Source organism: Aulonocara stuartgranti (assembly GCF_965226115.1).
Source record: "Aulonocara stuartgranti genome assembly, chromosome: 23".
Lineage (NCBI taxonomy): Eukaryota > Metazoa > Chordata > Actinopteri > Cichliformes > Cichlidae > Aulonocara > Aulonocara stuartgranti.
In genome coordinates this window covers 50,979,080-51,004,514 of record NC_138958.1, presented here as the reverse complement: position 1 = coordinate 51,004,514, position 25,435 = coordinate 50,979,080, and the positions used below count along the sequence as shown (strand labels likewise).

Below are 25,435 nucleotides of genomic sequence, written 5' to 3'. Positions count from 1 at the left end.
GAGAGGCTTCCTCGACAACGGGGTTCATGTAGATACTGTAACCCATTTATTGGGATTTAAAAAACAATTTAGAGTGAAGGATATTGATTAGTTTCTACTTTTTTTAATAGCTGCACATGACAACACAGTTATAATGCATACTTAATGCTGCAATATTCACGTCATAAACAATTGTGAGTCTTTGCACAAAAACATCTACAGGTGCTCTGTGCATGTACAGAGATATTGATGTAACGCTTGAAGAATTTGACATTACTACATGAGCGGAAGAGCTCTTTGCGCAAGACTCACTAACCATCCTATTGGAAAATGAGCTTAAAGAGTGCCTCACATCCGTTTCAACATTTAAACTGTCATTTGTGTGTTGAAGTGCAAAAGCTTACGGCACCTGGTATTCCCAGGCGGTCTCCCATCCAAGTACTGACCAGGCCCGACCCAGCTTGGCTTCCGAGATCAGACGAGATCGGGCGTGTTCAGGGTGGCGTGGCCGTAAGCGAGGGACTTCTTCACAAACAGCCTCTTTATACATGCTGTGATGACACAGTCATGCTTACGTTTTTTTAATGTCCTGTATATAAGTTGAATTGTCCAAAGCACAAAAATGTTGCACTTCCAAATGGTCCTAACACACTGTGTGCTCTGTGTCACTTTAACACTGTGCTGTGAGAAACGAACATGTGTTATTATGGTGACGTTACCGCGGGAAAAGCATTTTTGCAGCTCAGCGTTGAAGCTGCAGTTCGCAAAAAAGGTTTGCATGTTTTCCCTGTAACATGTGAAGCTTAGCACAATACTATATTTTAAAGTGTGTGACATTTGCCAAGTATAAAAGGTCTTTTATAGCCGGCTTCTCTCGCTTACGGCCATACCACCCTGAACACGCCCGATCTCGTCTGATCTCGGAAGCTAAGCAGGGTCGGGCCTGGTCAGTACTTGGATGGGAGACCGCCTGGGAATACCAGGTGCTGTAAGCTTTTGCACTTCCACACACAAACTGCAGAGGGCGCCGCTGCTCACTCAGTGGAGGCAGCTTCAGGAAAAGCTTCATGACAACGCTCCTCATTGCATTTCGCTTTTGTGCAAAACAAAAAAACAACAACAACAAAATATTTAGGAAATACACAAACTTATTTATTCTGTAAATGTACAAAATCTCTGTGGCTAGTCCGTCTGGCCTCAGTCGAGACGAACTTGTTAACCTTGTAGTTTGCAGCGGGTGCAGTGTCAACCTGACACCCATGTGCAACCAGTTTGAACTCTTATTGGCTGCCGACTGCGGTCCCGAAGAGTACTGAATAAATGCGCATCAGTGTGCTACCCTGAGCAGGGAACACGATATCATGGAGTTTCTAACACGGAGCAAGGTGAAGGTGACGCTACTATGCAGGACCGCCCCTGCTCAGCTTCAGAGATCAGATGAGAACAGGCTGGTATGGCCATAAGTGAGAGGCTTCCTCGACAACGGGGGTCATGTAGATACTGTAACCCATTTATTGGGATTTAAAAAACAATTTAGAGTGAAGGATATTGATTAGTTTCTACTTTTTTTAATAGCTGCACATGACAGCACAGTTATAATGCATACTTAATGCTGCAATATTCACGTCATAAACAATTGTGAGTCTTTGCACAAAAACATCTACAGGTGCTCTGTGCATGTACAGAGATATTGATGTAACGCTTGAAGAATTTGACATTACTACATGAGCGGAAGAGCTCTTTGCGCAAGACTCACTAACCATCCTATTGGAAAATGAGCTTAAAGAGTGCCTCACATCCGTTTCAACATTTAAACTGTCATTTGTGTGTTGAAGTGCAAAAGCTTACGGCACCTGGTATTCCCAGGCGGTCTCCCATCCAAGTACTGACCAGGCCCGACCCAGCTTGGCTTCCGAGATCAGACGAGATCGGGCGTGTTCAGGGTGGCGTGGCCGTAAGTGAGGGACTTCTTCACAAACAGCCTCTTTATACATGCTGTGATGACACAGTCATGCTTACGTTTTTTTAATGTCCTGTATATAAGTTGAATTGTCCAAAGCACAAAAATGTTGCACTTCCAAATGGTCCTAACACACTGTGTGCTCTGTGTCACTTTAACACTGTGCTGTGAGAAAGGAACATGTGTTATTACCGCGGGAAAAGCATTTTTGCAGCTCAGCGTTGAAGCTGCAGTTCGCAAAAAAGGTTTGCATGTTTTCCCTGTAACATGTGAAGCTTAGCACAATACTATATTTTAAAGTGTGTGACATTTGCCAAGTATAAAAGGTCTTTTATAGCCGGCTTCTCTCGCTTACGGCCATACCACCCTGAACACGCCCGATCTCGTCTGATCTCGGAAGCTAAGCAGGGTCGGGCCTGGTCAGTACTTGGATGGGAGACCGCCTGGGAATACCAGGTGCTGTAAGCTTTTGCACTTCCACACACAAACTGCAGAGGGCGCCGCTGCTCACTCAGTGGAGGCAGCTTCAGGAAAAGCTTCATGACAACGCTCCTCATTGCATTTCGCTTTTGTGCAAAACAAAAAAACAACAACAACAAAATATTTAGGAAATACACAAACTTATTTATTCTGTAAATGTACAAAATCTCTGTGGCTAGTCTGTCTGGCCTCAGTCGAGAGGAACTTGTTAACCTTGTAGTTTGCAGCGGGCGCAGTGTCAACCTGACACCCATGTGCAACCAGTTTGAACTCTTATTGGCTGCCGACTGCGGTCCCGAAGAGTACTGAATAAATGCGCATCAGTGTGCTACCCTGAGCAGGGAACACGATATCATGGAGTTTCTAACACGGAGCAAGGTGAAGGTGACGCTACTATGCAGGACCGCCCCTGCTCAGCTTCAGAGATCAGATGAGAACAGGCTGGTATGGCCATAAGTGAGAGGCTTCCTCGACAACGGGGGTCATGTAGATACTGTAGCCCATTTATTGGGATTTAAAAAACAATTTAGAGTGAAGGATATTGATTAGTTTCTACTTTTTTTAATAGCTGCACATGACAACACAGTTATAATGCATACTTAATGCTGCAATATTCACGTCATAAACAATTGTGAGTCTTTGCACAAAAACATCTACAGGTGCTCTGTGCATGTACAGAGATATTGATGTAACGCTTGAAGAATTTGACATTACTACATGAGCGGAAGAGCTCTTTGCGCAAGACTCACTAACCATCCTATTGGAAAATGAGCTTAAAGAGTGCCTCACATCCGTTTCAACATTTAAACTGTCATTTGTGTGTTGAAGTGCAAAAGCTTACGGCACCTGGTATTCCCAGGCGGTCTCCCATCCAAGTACTGACCAGGCCCGACCCAGCTTGGCTTCCGAGATCAGACGAGATCGGGCGTGTTCAGGGTGGCGTGGCCGTAAGTGAGGGACTTCTTCACAAACAGCCTCTTTATACATGCTGTGATGACACAGTCATGCTTACGTTTTTTTAATGTCCTGTATATAAGTTGAATTGTCCAAAGCACAAAAATGTTGCACTTCCAAATGGTCCTAACACACTGTGTGCTCTGTGTCACTTTAACACTGTGCTGTGAGAAAGGAACATGTGTTATTACCGCGGGAAAAGCATTTTTGCAGCTCAGCGTTGAAGCTGCAGTTCGCAAAAAAGGTTTGCATGTTTTCCCTGTAACATGTGAAGCTTAGCACAATACTATATTTTAAAGTGCGTGACATTTGCCAAGTATAAAAGGTCTTTTATAGCCGGCTTCTCTCGCTTACGGCCATACCACCCTGAACACGCCCGATCTCGTCTGATCTCGGAAGCTAAGCAGGGTCGGGCCTGGTCAGTACTTGGATGGGAGACCGCCTGGGAATACCAGGTGCTGTAAGCTTTTGCACTTCCACACACAAACTGCAGAGGGCGCCGCTGCTCACTCAGTGGAGGCAGCTTCAGGAAAAGCTTCATCACAACGCTCCTCATTGCATTTCGCTTTTGTGCAAAACAAAAAAACAACAACAACAAAATATTTAGGAAATACACAAACTTATTTATTCTGTAAATGTACAAAATCTCTGTGGCTAGTCCGTCTGGCCTCAGTCGAGACGAACTTGTTAACCTTGTAGTTTGCAGCGGGCGCAGTGTCAGCCTGACACCCATGTGCAACCAGTTTGAACTCTTATTGGCTGCCGACTGCGGTCCCGAAGAGTACTGAATAAATGCGCATCAGTGTGCTACCCTGAGCAGGGAACACGATATCATGGAGTTTCTAACACGGAGCAAGGTGAAGGTGACGCTACTATGCAGGACCGCCCCTGCTCAGCTTCAGAGATCAGATGAGAACAGGCTGGTATGGCCATAAGTGAGAGGCTTCCTCGACAACGGGGGTCATGTAGATACTGTAACCCATTTATTGGGATTTAAAAAACAATTTAGAGTGAAGGATATTGATTAGTTTCTACTTTTTTTAATAGCTGCACATGACAGCACAGTTATAATGCATACTTAATGCTGCAATATTCACGTCATAAACAATTGTGAGTCTTTGCACAAAAACATCTACAGGTGCTCTGTGCATGTACAGAGATATTGATGTAACGCTTGAAGAATTTGACATTACTAGATGAGCGGAAGAGCTCTTTGCGCAAGACTCACTAACCATCCTATTGGAAAATGAGCTTAAAGAGTGCCTCACATCCGTTTCAACATTTAAACTGTCATTTGTGTGTTGAAGTGCAAAAGCTTACGGCACCTGGTATTCCCAGGCGGTCTCCCATCCAAGTACTGACCAGGCCCGACCCAGCTTGGCTTCCGAGATCAGACGAGATCGGGCGTGTTCAGGGTGGCGTGGCCGTAAGTGAGGGACTTCTTCACAAACAGCCTCTTTATACATGCTGTGATGACACAGTCATGCTTACGTTTTTTTAATGTCCTGTATATAAGTTGAATTGTCCAAAGCACAAAAATGTTGCACTTCCAAATGGTCCTAACACACTGTGTGCTCTGTGTCACTTTAACACTGTGCTGTGAGAAAGGAACATGTGTTATTATGGTGACGTTACCGCGGGAAAAGCATTTTTGCAGCTCAGCGTTGAAGCTGCAGTTCGCAAAAAAGGTTTGCATGTTTTCCCTGTAACATGTGAAGCTTAGCACAATACTATATTTTAAAGTGTGTGACATTTGCCAAGTATAAAAGGTCTTTTATAGCCGGCTTCTCTCGCTTACGGCCATACCACCCTGAACACGCCCGATCTCGTCTGATCTCGGAAGCTAAGCAGGGTCGGGCCTGGTCAGTACTTGGATGGGAGACCGCCTGGGAATACCAGGTGCTGTAAGCTTTTGCACTTCCACACAAACTGCAGAGGGCGCCGCTGCTCACTCAGTGGAGGCAGCTTCAGGAAAAGCTTCATCACAACGCTCCTCATTGCATTTCGCTTTTGTGCAAAACAAAAAAACAACAACAACAAAATATTTAGGAAATACACAAACTTATTTATTCTGTAAATGTACAAAATCTCTGTGGCTAGTCTGTCTGGCCTCAGTCGAGAGGAACTTGTTAACCTTGTAGTTTGCAGCGGGCGCAGTGTCAACCTGACACCCATGTGCAACCAGTTTGAACTCTTATTGGCTGCCGACTGCGGTCCCGAAGAGTACTGAATAAATGCGCATCAGTGTGCTACCCTGAGCAGGGAACACGATATCATGGAGTTTCTAACACGGAGCAAGGTGAAGGTGACGCTACTATGCAGGACCGCCCCTGCTCAGCTTCAGAGATCAGATGAGAACAGGCTGGTATGGCCATAAGTGAGAGGCTTCCTCGACAACGGGGGTCATGTAGATACTGTAACCCATTTATTGGGATTTAAAAAACAATTTAGAGTGAAGGATATTGATTAGTTTCTACTTTTTTTAATAGCTGCACATGACAACACAGTTATAATGCATACTTAATGCTGCAATATTCACGTCATAAACAATTGTGAGTCTTTGCACAAAAACATCTACAGGTGCTCTGTGCATGTACAGAGATATTGATGTAACGCTTGAAGAATTTGACATTACTACATGAGCGGAAGAGCTCTTTGCGCAAGACTCACTAACCATCCTATTGGAAAATGAGCTTAAAGAGTGCCTCACATCCGTTTCAACATTTAAACTGTCATTTGTGTGTTGAAGTGCAAAAGCTTACGGCACCTGGTATTCCCAGGCGGTCTCCCATCCAAGTACTGACCAGGCCCGACCCAGCTTGGCTTCCGAGATCAGACGAGATCGGGCGTGTTCAGGGTGGCGTGGCCGTAAGTGAGGGACTTCTTCACAAACAGCCTCTTTATACATGCTGTGATGACACAGTCATGCTTACGTTTTTTTAATGTCCTGTATATAAGTTGAATTGTCCAAAGCACAAAAATGTTGCACTTCCAAATGGTCCTAACACACTGTGTGCTCTGTGTCACTTTAACACTGTGCTGTGAGAAAGGAACATGTGTTATTACCGCGGGAAAAGCATTTTTGCAGCTCAGCGTTGAAGCTGCAGTTCGCAAAAAAGGTTTGCATGTTTTCCCTGTAACATGTGAAGCTTAGCACAATACTATATTTTAAAGTGCGTGACATTTGCCAAGTATAAAAGGTCTTTTATAGCCGGCTTCTCTCGCTTACGGCCATACCACCCTGAACACGCCCGATCTCGTCTGATCTCGGAAGCTAAGCAGGGTCGGGCCTGGTCAGTACTTGGATGGGAGACCGCCTGGGAATACCAGGTGCTGTAAGCTTTTGCACTTCCACACACAAACTGCAGAGGGCGCCGCTGCTCACTCAGTGGAGGCAGCTTCAGGAAAAGCTTCATCACAACGCTCCTCATTGCATTTCGCTTTTGTGCAAAACAAAAAAACAACAACAACAAAATATTTAGGAAATACACAAACTTATTTATTCTGTAAATGTACAAAATCTCTGTGGCTAGTCCGTCTGGCCTCAGTCGAGACGAACTTGTTAACCTTGTAGTTTGCAGCGGGCGCAGTGTCAACCTGACACCCATGTGCAACCAGTTTGAACTCTTATTGGCTGCCGACTGCGGTCCCGAAGAGTACTGAATAAATGCGCATCAGTGTGCTACCCTGAGCAGGGAACACGATATCATGGAGTTTCTAACACGGAGCAAGGTGAAGGTGACGCTACTATGCAGGACCGCCCCTGCTCAGCTTCAGAGATCAGATGAGAACAGGCTGGTATGGCCATAAGTGAGAGGCTTCCTCGACAACGGGGTTCATGTAGATACTGTAACCCATTTATTGGGATTTAAAAAACAATTTAGAGTGAAGGATATTGATTAGTTTCTACTTTTTTTAATAGCTGCACATGACAACACAGTTATAATGCATACTTAATGCTGCAATATTCACGTCATAAACAATTGTGAGTCTTTGCACAAAAACATCTACAGGTGCTCTGTGCATGTACAGAGATATTGATGTAACGCTTGAAGAATTTGACATTACTACATGAGCGGAAGAGCTCTTTGCGCAAGACTCACTAACCATCCTATTGGAAAATGAGCTTAAAGAGTGCCTCACATCCGTTTCAACATTTAAACTGTCATTTGTGTGTTGAAGTGCAAAAGCTTACGGCACCTGGTATTCCCAGGCGGTCTCCCATCCAAGTACTGACCAGGCCCGACCCAGCTTGGCTTCCGAGATCAGACGAGATCGGGCGTGTTCAGGGTGGCGTGGCCGTAAGCGAGGGACTTCTTCACAAACAGCCTCTTTATACATGCTGTGATGACACAGTCATGCTTACGTTTTTTTTAATGTCCTGTATATAAGTTGAATTGTCCAAAGCACAAAAATGTTGCACTTCCAAATGGTCCTAACACACTGTGTGCTCTGTGTCACTTTAACACTGTGCTGTGAGAAAGGAACATGTGTTATTATGGTGACGTTACCGCGGGAAAAGCATTTTTGCAGCTCAGCGTTGAAGCTGCAGTTCGCAAAAAAGGTTTGCATGTTTTCCCTGTAACATGTGAAGCTTAGCACAATACTATATTTTAAAGTGTGTGACATTTGCCAAGTATAAAAGGTCTTTTATAGCCGGCTTCTCTCGCTTACGGCCATACCACCCTGAACACGCCCGATCTCGTCTGATCTCGGAAGCTAAGCAGGGTCGGGCCTGGTCAGTACTTGGATGGGAGACCGCCTGGGAATACCAGGTGCTGTAAGCTTTTGCACTTCCACACACAAACTGCAGAGGGCGCCGCTGCTCACTCAGTGGAGGCAGCTTCAGGAAAAGCTTCATGACAACGCTCCTCATTGCATTTCGCTTTTGTGCAAAACAAAAAAACAACAACAACAAAATATTTAGGAAATACACAAACTTATTTATTCTGTAAATGTACAAAATCTCTGTGGCTAGTCCGTCTGGCCTCAGTCGAGACGAACTTGTTAACCTTGTAGTTTGCAGCGGGCGCAGTGTCAACCTGACACCCATGTGCAACCAGTTTGAACTCTTATTGGCTGCCGACTGCGGTCCCGAAGAGTACTGAATAAATGCGCATCAGTGTGCTACCCTGAGCAGGGAACACGATATCATGGAGTTTCTAACACGGAGCAAGGTGAAGGTGACGCTACTATGCAGGACCGCCCCTGCTCAGCTTCAGAGATCAGATGAGAACAGGCTGGTATGGCCATAAGTGAGAGGCTTCCTCGACAACGGGGTTCATGTAGATACTGTAACCCATTTATTGGGATTTAAAAAACAATTTAGAGTGAAGGATATTGATTAGTTTCTACTTTTTTTAATAGCTGCACATGACAACACAGTTATAATGCATACTTAATGCTGCAATATTCACGTCATAAACAATTGTGAGTCTTTGCACAAAAACATCTACAGGTGCTCTGTGCATGTACAGAGATATTGATGTAACGCTTGAAGAATTTGACATTACTACATGAGCGGAAGAGCTCTTTGCGCAAGACTCACTAACCATCCTATTGGAAAATGAGCTTAAAGAGTGCCTCACATCCGTTTCAACATTTAAACTGTCATTTGTGTGTTGAAGTGCAAAAGCTTACGGCACCTGGTATTCCCAGGCGGTCTCCCATCCAAGTACTGACCAGGCCCGACCCAGCTTGGCTTCCGAGATCAGACGAGATCGGGCGTGTTCAGGGTGGCGTGGCCGTAAGCGAGGGACTTCTTCACAAACAGCCTCTTTATACATGCTGTGATGACACAGTCATGCTTACGTTTTTTTTAATGTCCTGTATATAAGTTGAATTGTCCAAAGCACAAAAATGTTGCACTTCCAAATGGTCCTAACACACTGTGTGCTCTGTGTCACTTTAACACTGTGCTGTGAGAAAGGAACATGTGTTATTATGGTGACGTTACCGCGGGAAAAGCATTTTTGCAGCTCAGCGTTGAAGCTGCAGTTCGCAAAAAAGGTTTGCATGTTTTCCCTGTAACATGTGAAGCTTAGCACAATACTATATTTTAAAGTGTGTGACATTTGCCAAGTATAAAAGGTCTTTTATAGCCGGCTTCTCTCGCTTACGGCCATACCACCCTGAACACGCCCGATCTCGTCTGATCTCGGAAGCTAAGCAGGGTCGGGCCTGGTCAGTACTTGGATGGGAGACCGCCTGGGAATACCAGGTGCTGTAAGCTTTTGCACTTCCACACACAAACTGCAGAGGGCGCCGCTGCTCACTCAGTGGAGGCAGCTTCAGGAAAAGCTTCATGACAACGCTCCTCATTGCATTTCGCTTTTGTGCAAAACAAAAAAACAACAACAACAAAATATTTAGGAAATACACAAACTTATTTATTCTGTAAATGTACAAAATCTCTGTGGCTAGTCCGTCTGGCCTCAGTCGAGACGAACTTGTTAACCTTGTAGTTTGCAGCGGGCGCAGTGTCAACCTGACACCCATGTGCAACCAGTTTGAACTCTTATTGGCTGCCGACTGCGGTCCCGAAGAGTACTGAATAAATGCGCATCAGTGTGCTACCCTGAGCAGGGAACACGATATCATGGAGTTTCTAACACGGAGCAAGGTGAAGGTGACGCTACTATGCAGGACCGCCCCTGCTCAGCTTCAGAGATCAGATGAGAACAGGCTGGTATGGCCATAAGTGAGAGGCTTCCTCGACAACGGGGGTCATGTAGATACTGTAACCCATTTATTGGGATTTAAAAAACAATTTAGAGTGAAGGATATTGATTAGTTTCTACTTTTTTTAATAGCTGCACATGACAACACAGTTATAATGCATACTTAATGCTGCAATATTCACGTCATAAACAATTGTGAGTCTTTGCACAAAAACATCTACAGGTGCTCTGTGCATGTACAGAGATATTGATGTAACGCTTGAAGAATTTGACATTACTACATGAGCGGAAGAGCTCTTTGCGCAAGACTCACTAACCATCCTATTGGAAAATGAGCTTAAAGAGTGCCTCACATCCGTTTCAACATTTAAACTGTCATTTGTGTGTTGAAGTGCAAAAGCTTACGGCACCTGGTATTCCCAGGCGGTCTCCCATCCAAGTACTGACCAGGCCCGACCCAGCTTGGCTTCCGAGATCAGACGAGATCGGGCGTGTTCAGGGTGGCGTGGCCGTAAGCGAGGGACTTCTTCACAAACAGCCTCTTTATACATGCTGTGATGACACAGTCATGCTTACGTTTTTTTAATGTCCTGTATATAAGTTGAATTGTCCAAAGCACAAAAATGTTGCACTTCCAAATGGTCCTAACACACTGTGTGCTCTGTGTCACTTTAACACTGTGCTGTGAGAAAGGAACATGTGTTATTATGGTGACGTTACCGCGGGAAAAGCATTTTTGCAGCTCAGCGTTGAAGCTGCAGTTCGCAAAAAAGGTTTGCATGTTTTCCCTGTAACATGTGAAGCTTAGCACAATACTATATTTTAAAGTGTGTGACATTTGCCAAGTATAAAAGGTCTTTTATAGCCGGCTTCTCTCGCTTACGGCCATACCACCCTGAACACGCCCGATCTCGTCTGATCTCGGAAGCTAAGCAGGGTCGGGCCTGGTCAGTACTTGGATGGGAGACCGCCTGGGAATACCAGGTGCTGTAAGCTTTTGCACTTCCACACACAAACTGCAGAGGGCGCCGCTGCTCACTCAGTGGAGGCAGCTTCAGGAAAAGCTTCATGACAACGCTCCTCATTGCATTTCGCTTTTGTGCAAAACAAAAAAACAACAACAACAACAAAATATTTAGGAAATACACAAACTTATTTATTCTGTAAATGTACAAAATCTCTGTGGCTAGTCCGTCTGGCCTCAGTCGAGACGAACTTGTTAACCTTGTAGTTTGCAGCGGGCGCAGTGTCAACCTGACACCCATGTGCAACCAGTTTGAACTCTTATTGGCTGCCGACTGCGGTCCCGAAGAGCACTGAATAAATGCGCATCAGTGTGCTACCCTGAGCAGGGAACACGATATCATGGAGTTTCTAACACGGAGCAAGGTGAAGGTGACGCTACTATGCAGGACCGCCCCTGCTCAGCTTCAGAGATCAGATGAGAACAGGCTGGTATGGCCGTGACGCTACTATCCAGACTACTGCAAGACCAAAACCAGCTTAATAAAGCTATTTTAACAGCAGGCCTCATGGGTTTTAACTGCAAACTTGACTTTGTAGTCTCAAACAACAGAATCCAGAAACGACACCGATATCTAATAACTGTAATAATTCGAGACTTTAAAACAAGAAGTTTTAGGGACTTCAGTTTCAAAATGGCTATTCTTGTTTCTCCCAGAGTGAGAAAAGCATCACATCTACTCTTCCATTCAGCTGAGTGATTCCTACAAATCTTAATATTCATTACATTATATGTAGATGACTGGCTGGATTTGAACAGTTCATTGTAAAAGGCAGAACAGTATTTTGCTATTAATTTAGGATATGTAATCACACTATTAACAATAGGTTTATGAATGGAATTGAACTGTTCCTGTTGCTTTTTCAGATTTAAAAAAAAAAGAAAGAAATAAGCTGTGCATTGTTCTCCTTTTTCTAACAGCTGTCTGCTAGCTCTCACATTATGAGACATAAATCATTAGCAATTTCACAGAGATGTGCACATGTTAAATTACTGCTCTAATTACTAAGAAATCGGGCTGTTTCAAATTTAAAAATTTTGCAGTAAACAAATTGTTTTCTGTAGTTTCTTGTAAGGAAAAGTGGGAAGCTAATTTCTTTATACGAGCAATACTACCCTGATTTTCATTAGGCTTTAAACGTACATTCAACAAAGTCTCGACATTAAAGACGACTTGTTGGGCCAGAGCAGTCAGCTATTATCGGACTGGCGCTGTGGCAAAACACCAGTGACCATGATCAAGATACACTTGCCAGTGTTATGGTGTGTACAGTGTAGTAACAGTGCTCTTTCCCGTTGTCTATGCAAACTACAAAGAGCTGCGACATCCTGGTAACTCTTGTCTTGCTTCTCATCATCGTCACAGTTTTAGTTCCTAAATCAAAGTCAGTCTTCTAGTGTACCAGACAAACAAAGCACATAATTATAAATAAAAGTTCAAAGATTTTATAAATATACACTACATATTTAATATAAACATATAATATATACATTTGTGCTATACTAATTCCTGTATTTTTGCAATAAGGCTATTGTGGGACTTGGCGGATGTATGTGCACACGTATAAACTAAACACTTGACAACTATAAAAATGTCCTGAAACTGTCAGCAACAGTGTAGCGAGCGCACACTTCACAGCATGCTGTCAGAGAAACTCTCAGCTTCTCTCTACGAGCCTCACAGACAAAAGCAGAAGATGGAAGCAAAGATTTTATGATATTAAGAACAACGCGTAAGAATGGATGAAAAAAAAAGAACAACAAAGACGTGTCATCAGGTTTTCTTGTTGTCATTTGTTGTTTGCAGCTCGAAAGCTTGTTGACGGAAGTTGCTCAACAGCGCCATCACCTGTGCCATGGCATCTGCCCGCATTTTGTCCGGCAATGTCCGCAGCCCCTTTGCGACCACGATTCCAAAGTAGTGCGATTCGTCCAGCTCATCCCCTTGCACAGCACACATGTCACGTAATGCTGCCATTTTGGAGCAGTCCGTTAGCAGGTCTTTTATGGAGGTGGTGGCGTGGTCCTCATCGTGTTCCTTCCTTTTATTAGGCCGGCTTTGTGGGGTCGGGGTGATGCAGCGCCGCGTCGGGCTGCCCTCGGACCTGGAGGGGCTCGGCAGAGTCGACTCCATCAACTGCAACGAAACAGAATGGGAAATTACTAGTCAAGGAAGCATCATCAAGCAGTTATTAACCTTACCATAATGACTGCATTGTATGGACCACATCTCCTCCTCAGTGGGTGAAGATGAATTTGCAGAAACATATCTGACATGAGGCAATTATTAATAACTTTTTCCAAAAAATAATTCTTTTAATTTCCACATATATTATGTTTATTTCATCATCACCTTGTCAATGTAATGTTACATTCTCCATTTGTGTATGTGTATATTCCCATTTTTTCCATATGTAAATATGGTTCTGTTAAGTGTTTATAAGCAACCAAGTTTTTGTCATCTGATTATACACAGTGCTATAACAAATATATTTAAAATAGCATAATAGATGAACCACACATGTCTGTGCCAGTCAGGCTAGTCCTGTAAAAGCTCTTACTTGTATTTCGCCTCCCTGGCTGCTGTTGTGTGGTGACGGTCCAGGGGATGCTGCAGCTGAACTCTGGGATTTATCGGGATACTAAAGGAAAAAAGCACCAGTGTAAAAATACTGAGATTCAGTAACACCACCAAACACTTCCGCTATGACTGTACATAGCTAAACATACAGGTGAAGGGCATCAAAACATCACACACAAACAGGAACACTTACAGGGTTAGCCATGTCTTCCAGCACCTGGGCCGGCCCTGCGGGGGAGGATGAGAAGTCTTCGGGACTCTATTAAGGACACATGAACTGTAAAAAACCCAAACCTTCTTATAGTTTGTTTATTTTTATTTATTTATTTTTCTGCACAGCTGGAAGTTATTGCGTCTCGTACCTCTATTGTGTACCTCGTCACGGCATTCCTGTGTTTCACGTACCCGTCCAGCCACGACAGGGACTTCAGCAGCGGAGGGGTTCTCGCTGGTCTCGCTGGCTGGCTGCTTTTGCTGTTGAACTTTTTCTTGGCCCGAACATACCTGTCCCGAAGTTGCTTCCACTTCTCGCGGCATTTGTCCGGCTCTGTCTGGAGGGCGGCTGCTATTTCTTGCCACGACTTGATGCTAACGTGCGGGTTCTTGTAATACTTGTGTCCAGGGTCATAAAGGTTGTGGTGTAACGCAATTTGTTCAGCTAACTGTTCCTCGAAACTTTCGAGCGCCTGCATTTTTGTCCACTTCCGTGAAGCTTTTCTCTTTCCCGGGTCAACTCAGTGTTTCAACCAATCAGCATTCGATCTACGTCTAGCGTCATCAACATCGATACGCGCTGTTTTTTTAAAATTATTATTATTATTATTATTATTATTATTATTATTATTATGATGATGATGATGTGATTGTGTTTTGTTTAAAGTATTTTAATTTATCAAAATAAATCACATTTTGGGTTGTCTAGACCAAAATATTAAATTTAGCTCCACAAGGGCCTGATATCCCCTTGCGAGGACATTATACTGCTTCTGTTTTATCAAAATTTAAAATGAATGTCTTCATATGTGGCTCTTACGGTATTTTTCTTAGAAACAAATATCGGGTAAAAAAAATCTGGTGATTCTTTGTTTTTACATTCATGAGGTCCCAATCAGCCCAAATATCAAAGACAAATTAAAAATACATGCCATGGAAGAGTTCGGGTCTTAGGAGGTTAAGGATCAGATGGAAATACTGCAGGAAGCTTTGTGATACCTTCACTTTTCTCTGACAGGGGCTCCCAGTCAGTGTGTGTGACAAGTTTACACTGCTAATAATGGACAAACTGACAGCTCAACCACTGAAATGTGGTTAAATATTGATTTTCACCCTAGTCCCTCTGTTATATTTCAAAAGGATTAAAATAATTACTACAGTGTCCACTCTTTCAGGAAACGTGTGTAGTCTGTTTCAGTTTCATCCTTTTGAAAAGCTCCTTTCTTTATCACCAGGATTCATTAAAACAGGTAGGAACCACATAGGGATTTCATTGTGTTTGTGATAACCACTAGAACCTAAAACATTGAAAGAAAAAACTATTTGAAAACTCTTTTGGGTGCAATCTACTTGGTTATATTTTCATTTGACTTTTGACAGCATTTTTAAGATTTACTTTTTGTCTTTCGGTTCACTGTTAATTCTTCTTTACCTATATGAAATGAAATGTCTTTTGCCATTTATTTGGGAAGTTATTTTAACTTTAATTTCAGTGGTTACTGGGACACAAAAGAGCATTTATATTGTACAATCAACAGTCAAAGTAAATAAAGTGAATGCTGTAATTTAAATAAAGCACTTTTCTGAATTTAATAAGACCTGAGATTAAAAAACAAATACCTGTAGTACAGCAAAGGGAAGCATTACTCCTCTTTATCAGAGTTGACTGGAGTGGGTATGAGAAATGTTGGTCACTAGTAAGTGTGCTGCAATATGAGTTTTTATCTCATAACCACAGGATGCATATCTCTGAAGACGTAAATAAGATTGAGGGGAGCTTTTTCTTAGGTTGCAGTAACACATTATTGTCGCCAGGGGGAGAAAAACTACGTTTGTTTTTTTGTTTTTTTTAACTTTCCATTTACTTTCTAAAAAGTACTTTAACTTTGCTTAACCTCGTTTAAAGTTAGTTTTATTGGTATCAAACGCTTTATGGTGATTATCCAACAATATAACCACGTTTGGGTGTTAGTTACAGAGGCATGTCCGGGTTCCGGTGGGGACTCCCACCCTGCTTTCATTTCATCGTTTTTTTCCGCCCTGCGCTGTTCGGTGTTTATGCTAGCTTAACCGTTTAGGCTAGCTCGTCTGAACTACTGTGCGTTTAGTTTTTGACTTTGAGTTTATCTGGCATGTTTCTCGGTACTTCCAGCCTGGAGTTTTCGTTGTTTATGACCGTTTAAGTGACGAAGATGTGGCCTTCAGAGACGCTAATCGTGTCGCTCGGCTGTTTGTGTGTCCTAGCTGCCGTGTCTCCTTCAGTACATGCGGGTAAGTCTGCTGTCCTCTTGAAGGATCCTTAAAGCAGCTCGTTTTGTAGCACATAGTGAAAATTGTGTTTTTGCGGAGTGGGTGGGTGTTTTTATGAAAGCTGAATCGTAGTTTAGTGATTTTCCCTGTTTGTGACCCCACCCAGTGCAAACCGGCGTTCACATAGTGTTTTCAGCCAGTTTCTTACAGTCAACAAAAGCTAGCACACCAGGACTGAGTCCTTATGGACTCCAGAATAGAGGAGGTGAACTGGAAGCTACAGCTGTAACAGCATGTGTCAAACAACAGGTGATAAATAAGTCAGGATTAGTTAGCATACAATGAGACAGACAGCAGCACGATGCATGTTTGAAATGCCAAAGCACTTTTATAGAAACGTGTTGTATGTGTGCAGTTTAGCTTTATTCAGAATGAAACTTTCACACTACTTTAAAGAATTAGTCACTTTTTCCTAAAGAACAGTTTGATCTTCATTATTGAATATGTGACCAGTCACTAATAGAAACTTTAAAGTTTTTAATCTGATCATTTATCTGGGCAGATACTACAGTCTATGGAAAAGTGGGAGGAGAAGCTGTCCTAAAACCACCTGCCAACTCTGTGTCTGGCCCCATCACACAAATCTCATGGAAAGAAGGTTCTAACAAAGCCATGGAGTGGGAGACAGGAGATACGACTGCAACAGGCTATCGTCAGTTTCGTGGTAAGCTGTGTTAGTGGTGCAGTGGTCCCATCTTTGATTATCAGTGATGAGTTAAAGGTAACAGTATCATATATGTTTGAAGATCGTGGCCACCTGGACACTTCCACTGGTGTGATGACGATCAGCGGTCTGTTACATAATGACAGCAACAGCTACACACCCGAGATCAACAACAGGCGACTCACTCCAGTTAGCCTCGTCGTCCTCTGTAAGTGGATAAATCAAACTGTGTTCAGCTTATCAAGTAAAACTGAAAGTGTTTAGTATGTTACATCAAAACTAATGAAAGTGAATCACATGATGAATTTTCCTGTTTCCTTTTCTAACAACAGCTCCCGTCCCTGTACCCAGTGTTAAAAAATCCTGTGATGAGAGCAAATGTGAGTTGATCTGTGAAGGAACCACAGCCAGAGCCACTCCAGTCAGCTACACGTGGATGTCAGATGATACTGGGAAGCATGTTTCATCTGGGAAACAATATACTGTTCATAAGGTATTTTAAGTAGACTTTAGAAGGTGCGAAGACTTCTTCTCTGTGGTTTCAATTATATTAACAATTTCACTGCATTTCCAGGTGAACAGTTCAATCAGTTATGAGTTGAGCTGTGAGATAGAAAACCCAATCAGCCGGGAGAGAAGTGAACCGATCACCATCTCTTCAGACTCATTCTCTGTGATATCTCGTGAGTTATTTCTGTAAAACACTCCTTTCAAACTTATTAATGCTACAGGTCATCAGCGTTGAAAAGCCACTTACTGCTGCTGTCATTATTTTACAGCACCTGGAGTTTGATCTTCATTATTGAATATGTGACCAGTCACTAATAGAAACTTTAAAGTTTTTAATCTGATCATTTATCTGGGCAGATACTACAGTCTATGGAAAAGTGGGAGGAGAAGCTGTCCTAAAACCACCTGCCAACTCTGTGTCTGGCCCCATCACACAAATCTCATGGAAAGAAGGTTCTAACAAAGCCATGGAGTGGGAGACAGGAGATACGAATGCAACAGGCTATCGTCAGTTTCGTGGTAAGCTGTGTTAGTGGTGCAGTGGTCCCATCTTTGATTATCAGTGATGAGTTAAAGGTAACAGTATCATATATGTTTGAAGATCGTGGCCACCTGGACACTTCCACTGGTGTGATGACGATCAGCGGTCTGTTACATAATGACAGCAACAGCTACACACCCGAGATCAACAACAGGCGACTCACTCCAGTTAGCCTCGTCGTCCTCTGTAAGTGGATAAATCAAACTGTGTTCAGCTTATCAAGTAAAACTGAAAGTGTTTAGTATGTTACATCAAAACTAATGAAAGTGAATCACATGATGAATTTTCCTGTTTCCTTTTCTAACAACAGCTCCCGTCCCTGTACCCAGTGTTAACAAATCCTGTGATGAGAGCAAATGTGAGTTGATCTGTGAAGGAACCACAGCCAGAGCCACTCCAGTCAGCTACACGTGGATGTCAGATGATACTGGGAAGCATGTTTCATCTGGGAAACAATATACTGTTCATAAGGTATTTTAAGTAGACTTTAGAAGGTGCGAAGACTTCTTCTCTGTGGTTTCAATTATATTAACAATTTCACTGCATTTCCAGGTGAACAGTTCAATCAGTTATGAGTTGAGCTGTGAGATAGAAAACCCAATCAGCCGGGAGAGAAGTGAACCGATCACCATCTCTTCAGACTCATTCTCTGTGATATCTCGTGAGTTATTTCTGTAAAACACTCCTTTCAAACTTATTAATGCTACAGGTCATCAGCGTTGAAAAGCCACTTACTGCTGCTGTCATTATTTTACAGCACCTGGAGGAGGTCCAAACATTTACATGGGACTTACAGTGCTCATCGTGCTGCTGGTTGTCGTCACACTGCTGGTTGCCTTTCATAAATGGAAAACAGGTGACAAAATAAATACAGTCTTTTATCAGCATATTGATATTCAGTATTGTGATTCCCCCTGTCCCCCAAACTCATAGGCTCAGATGTAGGGGTGGGTAGTGTTTAGGTTTTATCCGATACCAGTACCAAACCAGTACTTTTGAAACGGTGCTGGTGCTTAAAGAATGGAGAACACAAACTTTGTCCAAAAACCTCTCATGTTCAGCTGTTTTTTTTTTTTGTAAAAAGATAACAATGTTAGCCTTTTCTGCAGCTATGGGGCATATATGGTATCACTCTTGGCTGGAAGCTTAAACAATGGAAAAAACACAAACTTTGTCCAAAAACCTCTCATGTTCAGCTGTTTTCCACTTTTTCTTTGGTCATTTTAGCCTTTTTAGCCAGGGTGAAGGGAGCATCTGCCATCAAACAAGAAGACAGCCTCATGTAGCTATGATGATGTTTGCTAGTTCACCTTACATGCATTAATGTAATAACGTGGTTAGCCTACTCAACGTAAATTACACACGAACAACATGAAGCTACTCACGCAGAGAAGAACGGCTGCTGCTGCATCATCATCCTCATCATTTCTGCTACACTGGCAGGGCTAGGGGCCAGGACTCTACTCTTCGGGTTCTTAGGGGATGTTGCTAACTCCGGGTCCGATAACAGGCAACCCACCCGCAGTAGATGTGCTCGGTGTGAGGTCTCGCAGCAAGCTATCAAATACGGCGCATTTCTCGGCTTTTAAAAAAACCGCTATGCGTCGCCAGGTGTTTCATCGGATTCGAGGTGTTACCTCCTTTGACAGTATCACAGTATCAGCTTAAAGCACTTGTTGCTGCTGAGTTTGCATCTTTTGCTGTGAAGTACAGCCAGACTTTGACAGCTTCGCCTTGGGCATTTTTAATCTGTAGCTCTGCTCTAAAAGAACGTACGTACCTGGCCCCGCCTACTATCCTCGGAAACGTAAAACGATTGGCTAGAATCTGAAGTGTATCACAGCTCAGGGGGGAAAAAAGCACAGAAATAAAGCACCAAAATGTGCGCTGCTTTTCGGTCTGGTTACTACCATTTATGCCATAATGGCACCAGATACCGGTACCCATCCCTACTCAGATTCCAGCAGAATATTTTAAAAAATGACCTTGACCATGAAATGAACCTCAATGTAATTCAAAACTACAACAGTCTCCTCAGCTTGCTAATGCTTACAGCTTGCTGTTAAAAGACAAGCTAATGCAACATGTTAGGAAAGATGCTCTGTAGTAATTTATTTAAACGCATTGCTGGCATCGAGCTTAAACAAAGCATATACACATGTTCACCTCCTCAGCTGCTCGTTATATATACACATATGGCAAAGGTGGCTGCTGAATGAGAAAGAAAGGTGACTAAAGTGACTTTGATGTGGTTATTGGTGCCAGATGAGTCTTTCACAAGCTGGTAATCTACTTGGATTTTCAAGTTTTCAGAGCTCTATGTGTCTAAATGTCTCATTGTTGTCAGTGCTCAGACTGCTTCCAGCTGAAGATAACAGCAAGTCAAATAACCTCTCACAACCAAATTATGCTTGAATGTTTCCAGCAACTTGTTGAATTTGTGCCATTAAAATTTTCAGACAGTTTTGAAGGCAACAGATGGCCTCACATTTGACTCTAGAATACTTTGGTATACAGAGGAGTTCATTGTCGACTCGATAACCACAAGGTACCCAGATCATGTGGCTACAAAACCACCTCAAACCATCACTCTTCCACTATCGTGATGACAGTTGAGGTTTGTGTGCTGATCTGCTTTGCTTAATTTTCACCAAATGTGGTGCTGTGCTTAATGGCCGAACATGTCCACTTCAGTCCAACCATCCAAAGTATGTTTTTCTGATGTCTTGTGGTTTATTCAGATGCAGTTTTACAAACCTAATCCCCGCTGCCATGTTCATTTAGAATGAAGACACTTTCATACAAACAACACACACGCGTTCAGTGTTTTGCTAATTGAGACCAGTAGAGTCTGAGATGTAGCTCTTGGGTTTTTTGGAATTTCACGTCTGACTGGAGTGAATTTGTTCAGGTGGAAGACACCTGAATGCTCCAGACCGACACACCGTCAAAACCTCTGATTTTAAAGAGGGGCTCACATTTGCTGGTGATTGATTAATTAGTGCATTTGGCAAAAGGGGATTCAACCCGATATTAGCGAGTAACAAATTAAGTCGCTAGTGAGTGTAGGGTTTGTCCCAGAACTTTCAGAATAAGGGTTTTTCGTTTAAGTCTATTTGAGGTTGTATTTGAGTTTCATTTCTGGTGGATCGCTAATCTAATGTTGTAATTTTCTTTTGATTTCTTCCAGGAATGTGGTTTTTTGAAAAAGGTAAGAAGTCTAAAACAAAGTGCTTCCTAAACAAATCTGAAGCTGAAAAGTAAACATTTACTTGATTTGCTTTGTCAGTTACTCTCTATTTTAAAATGGTGAATTAGTTGTGAATGCTATCTGATATTTTCAGTCAGTTTAAGAATACATGACATGTGATTCATCTTTAGACTGGAGCGTTAGTTTTACAAACCACGTGCCTGTGGTGGATCTTGGTAACACGAACAACATGGAGAGACGTGCAAACAGTTTGTGTTGTACATAAATGATCTCAGAACGTGACTGAAGGAGCATTTCTCTTCAGTTTCAGCTCTAATGTTGAAACCATCACAGCTGAAGCTTTAACAGAACTGACTGGCTTCAAGAAATGCTGCAGCGTTTTAGTGAACGTGGATGTATTTTTAGTTCAAAATCAGATTCTCTGATCAGGCAGTGAAATGCAGCATAATAACAGCATCGTAAAGAAAATATTGTCCTTTTTTATGATATAAATATCAAAGTGTTGGCAGCTCAGTGATGACCACGAACAATAAAACAAAAACTGGTGTCTTTAACTGTCCTTTGCTGTAATTCTCTCTGCAGAGTCCATGCCGTGGGAAGGAGGTCAGTAACAAATCATTTATAGCCCTTTTTTTTTTTTTTTTTTTTTAAATCAGTGTCTATTAGAAAGTAGAACTCAGAAACACCCGTGGTTCTTCTGTGTGCTGTTTCTTGTTAATGTCATTGTTCTTTATGTTTTGTTTTTGGGGTTTTTCATCCACTTCAGATTTCTGGAGGAGTGATGAACATCAGAGTAAGTTTCAGCCCAAAATTGTATTTTTTATGTTCACAGTGGGGCTTTGTGTGGGATTAAAAAGCTGATGTGTATATTTCTGTCATTAAAATAACAGGAGCTCCTGCAGCTAACGGCACCACTGCTCAACAACGAAACGATGAACAAACTGAAGGTAAAACTGTCTCAAACTACTTAAACAGCAGTAAATCGCTCTGGGTATAGAGTTTATAAAGGACGTGTTTAGCATATCTCCAGCTCTGTGGTTTGATCTTGGACTCTGTGGAAGCTGCTTCGACTGACTCACAGCTTTAAAAATACTTATTCATCATATACTGTCCCTCAGTTCATTTCCTTTCTCACTTCCTTTTCTGCTCCATGTGAGCCACCTTTCATCTTTTCGTCCTCCTCTCACAAATGTATGGTTTAGTCACATGATACAGAGCTGAAAGTTGCGGGCACCTGAATCGGCGTTTAATTTAATTTAAAACTTTGGCCATATTTATAAGGCCTTCAGGTTTTTAACAGCTGTGTGTAACTTTTTTCTTCTTTGTCTTCTTTTTGAAATCTGTCAGAGGAGACGCCAATGACCAACGGCTAAACATCAAGTAAGGACGGGTCAGGCGGAAACTGAGATGATCTGAAAGATCCAAACAGAAACTGAAAATGTTTAAGAATGTCAAGAAGTGCAGACGTACAATGGACGTTCGCCGGGGGAGGCTCCAAACCACACACCAGTAAAACGAGTTTTACTTGGTTGTTGTTTTAATTTGTCTAGAGACTTGAAATGAATGAATCATGTAATATTTTGAAGTCATTTCCATCAGAAGAAGACTCCGCTTTGTTCTTCGTGTGCCCTGCATTGTTACTGTGAACACATTTAAAGCGGACAGGAAGTGCTACATGTATAAAGGCTGATTTACAGCATCGAGTCCCACTTTTAAAAAATGGCTATGAAGCTGGATTTAATAATAATATGTGTATAAGGTTTTTAGTGCCATCTTGTGCCAGTATGGAAAGTGATGTTATGTGGTTGGTTGGTGCTAATAGACTTACATTAGTTTATGTTGTAGTGAGTTTTATGTTAAAGTACCAAGGATGTATTGTCCCCTTTCACTCTCTGTCTCTTCAGCACGAAGTGGTCGTTCATTATTGGCTAGCTGCACTGAAATATGGGACTCCACCAGTTAGCCGTATTGTTCGGGTTTGTAGAGCACTTTATAAATGAGCAGAGCTTGTTGGAGTTAGGTGGACTAGTGATTTACAAGGACGAGAAGCTTCAGTCTGACACTGTCCCCGTTGTCTTTGATTTTTCCTCCTTTGGTTGGATGCAGACACACGGCACACAATCAGCTGGCAGAGCAGATGTTCAGAGGATGTGATCAGCGTTGTTTTATGCAGTAAAACAGTCTTTCTTTCCTCAAACACGCCCAACCAGTTTACAACATAAGTTACTACATGCCCATCTCAAACACATCAGGAATCCTGAGATTCTGCAGGGGGAACAGAGTGATGTGTAGAACAGGAACATCAGAGGGAAAGTTGCTACACTCGTTGGAGTGAGTGAGATGATGATGTCAGTGCATTACTTCATACTAGAAGTGGGGAAAATCAAAACCCTAATATAAGTGAAGGAGAGCGTAACATGGAGACTTTTTCCTCTGTGGACATGCTGATGGACGTCAGGATTTCCATGTGCATTGGTAAGAAAAATAGTTATATTTGTAACTGTTGTTGTAAAACAGTTCTGTCACTCAGTAGTTCACATATACTAAAGCCATTTTCCAGTTACCTCAGCAATCTTGCATTCCAGTAGGAAATTTGGGAAAACCAGAGAAACCGGGTTCATTTTGATTCTTAGCAGGATGCAACCATTCGGGGGGGGGGACGCTTATTAAGAACACAGCTGTGGCCCCTTCGTGGATAGAGCCTGTTCAGTGCTGTGAGTATGATTATAGGATTCATCTGTGAAATCACAGCAGTGGCAGTCCAGATTATAAGTTTTACGTTTTTACTGCTGTTTACATTCACTTCCGCCATCTTGGATTGTTAAATCACAGTTGGTGGGGCTGATCTGACGTTTCAGGATGACAGATTAGAGTAGGGCTCCACAGTGTAAATCAGCCTTTATAAATGTAGTGTTTCATGTTCACTTTAATCCGATGTCTAATCTGACATGAAAGTATTGTTTTGTTTTCTGTCCTGCTTAAAGCTGCTGAAGTATTTTAATTACTAGCTTTTACTATTAAAAACACTACAGATGTAGTTAGATGTAAAAAGGTAACTTGAATGAGATGTGACAGGAGTCAAGCTTAAAGCAGATCTCCAAGATTTTCCATAGAGGCAAAAAATTTTTTAAACAATAGCAGGAAACTCAGCAAAGTGCCATTTCCTGTGATTGACTGCATACCTGACACCGAATGGCACGTCGACCACGTTAAAGAGGTACGCTGGGGGATGATTTATAATAAGAGCCAGGTGTGGTGCAGCCTCGCAGTGTGGAGGGGAGGATGTTAAACTGGCAGCTTCTGGCGGCAAAAGGGACGCCATTGTTTGGTTTGGGCCGCAGGGTCAAACAACAGTCAATGCTTTGTACAGTTAATGCATATGTGTGCGCTTCTGGGAAAATTGAAGCTTGGACAAAGTTGCAGGTTTTTTATTTACGTGTCTTATTATTTCTATTAATTCATCTTCGAACATAGATCTTATTTGGCTTGTCTTCTCTGTTACAGTGAATTATTTTTGTTACAGTTTTTTTTTTTTTGTCTCATTCAAACCTACTGTGTGTGCAGAGGATGTTCTGTAGCTGTAGCGTTAGACTTTTGTCAGGCACAAGTAGCGAGCTGAAAGTCAGGTATGAGCTGCAGTGCTGCTGCAATCGGTCTTTAGCAATCTCCAGATACACTAAAGTTTCCACATTGCTTCATACAACAAGCACTAATATTTGTTTTTATTCCCTTGGATTTGTATTTATTGTGGTTCAGTGTCTGAGGACTCAAATAATGTAAATATATATGTGTTGTTTTTATGAACTATGTTTAATAAAACCTACAAAAATGCAGGTTGCAGTGTTTACATGTATGCATCACTCTGTACACTTCTGGCAGTTCTGATCATTTCCTCTATACCATGCAAGAAATGAATCTCTGAATCCAAAAGGTGATGTGGATCTGGGTTAGTTTATATGTTCTCCACAGCATTAACGTGATTGTGATTCAGGGAGCTTTTTGTCTTTGATGTTCATTTGTGAAATGCGCAGATGCCTCCGTCTTCCAGTGGTTAGGAATGTCTCCGAAAATTGTTCTAAGCACAACCTGTTTATGCAAAACATTTATACATTTTGTTTTTTTTACTAATCATTCCTTCAGACAAAAAGAAGAAAACTGAGTTCAGTGAGTTGATTGTTTTGGGTCGACCCAGTTCTGGATGTTTGGGACATAATGGAACTAGTCACTTGTTCTTCTTGTGGCGGTAATCCCAGAACAAGATGGTGGACGGTCCCTGGGGTGGATATTTGTTCCTTAAGGCTCTGAATGTTGTAGGGTGTGCTAGTTGA

The 25,435-nt window shown here is 42.4% G+C and overlaps 3 protein-coding genes across 3 annotated transcripts; 2 read left to right on the top strand and 1 right to left on the bottom strand.

Annotated features, from left to right (window-relative positions):
- Positions 1 to 12,500: 12,500 nt before the first annotated feature.
- Positions 12,501 to 14,378, bottom strand: LOC309701242 (uncharacterized protein). Its single transcript, XM_082525336.1, has 4 exons — positions 14,021 to 14,378; positions 13,852 to 13,917; positions 13,639 to 13,719; positions 12,501 to 13,214 (listed from the first exon to the last, which is right to left on the bottom strand). Exons 1-4 carry the CDS (start codon positions 14,348 to 14,350, stop codon positions 12,852 to 12,854), a joined length of 840 nt encoding a protein of 279 aa, XP_082381462.1. The 5' UTR covers positions 14,351 to 14,378; the 3' UTR covers positions 12,501 to 12,851.
- A 1,359-nt stretch (positions 14,379 to 15,737) lies between these two features.
- On the top strand, positions 15,738 to 17,545 carry LOC309701282 (lymphocyte function-associated antigen 3-like; the record flags this gene model as incomplete). The annotated part of the gene is made up of 5 exons (XM_082525375.1): positions 15,738 to 16,142; positions 16,684 to 16,845; positions 16,928 to 17,053; positions 17,178 to 17,338; positions 17,420 to 17,545. The coding sequence occupies exons 1-5, from the start codon at positions 16,064 to 16,066 to the stop codon at positions 17,543 to 17,545; spliced, it is 654 nt and encodes a 217-aa protein (XP_082381501.1). The 5' UTR covers positions 15,738 to 16,063.
- Positions 17,546 to 17,714: 169 nt separating this feature from the next.
- Positions 17,715 to 24,940, top strand: LOC309701350 (uncharacterized protein). Its single transcript, XM_082525479.1, has 10 exons — positions 17,715 to 17,874; positions 17,957 to 18,082; positions 18,207 to 18,367; positions 18,449 to 18,557; positions 18,654 to 18,752; positions 21,087 to 21,107; positions 21,690 to 21,710; positions 21,874 to 21,900; positions 21,998 to 22,054; positions 22,455 to 24,940. The coding sequence occupies exons 1-10, from the start codon at positions 17,823 to 17,825 to the stop codon at positions 22,478 to 22,480; spliced, it is 699 nt and encodes a 232-aa protein (XP_082381605.1). The 5' UTR covers positions 17,715 to 17,822; the 3' UTR covers positions 22,481 to 24,940.
- Positions 24,941 to 25,435: the final 495 nt, after the last annotated feature.

What these genes read in the sequence shown, in the direction of transcription:
- LOC309701242 (XM_082525336.1), bottom strand. Translation starts at nt 14,350, where the DNA reads ATGCAGGCGCTCGAAAGTTTCGAGGAACAGTTAGCTGAACAAATTGCG. An exon ending in TGACGAGGTACACAATAGAG is followed by an intron (nt 13,918 to 14,020) that starts GTACGAGACGCA and finishes TGTCCTTAATAG; the next exon opens with AGTCCCGAAGACTTCTCATC. An exon ending in GCCAGGGAGGCGAAATACAA is followed by an intron (nt 13,215 to 13,638) that starts GTAAGAGCTTTT and finishes GTTTCGTTGCAG; the next exon opens with TTGATGGAGTCGACTCTGCC.
- LOC309701350 (XM_082525479.1), top strand. Translation starts at nt 17,823, where the DNA reads ATGGAGTGGGAGACAGGAGATACGAATGCAACAGGCTATCGTCAGTTT. An exon ending in AACAATATACTGTTCATAAG is followed by an intron (nt 18,368 to 18,448) that starts GTATTTTAAGTA and finishes CTGCATTTCCAG; the next exon opens with GTGAACAGTTCAATCAGTTA. An exon ending in AATGTGGTTTTTTGAAAAAG is followed by an intron (nt 21,108 to 21,689) that starts GTAAGAAGTCTA and finishes TTCTCTCTGCAG; the next exon opens with AGTCCATGCCGTGGGAAGGA.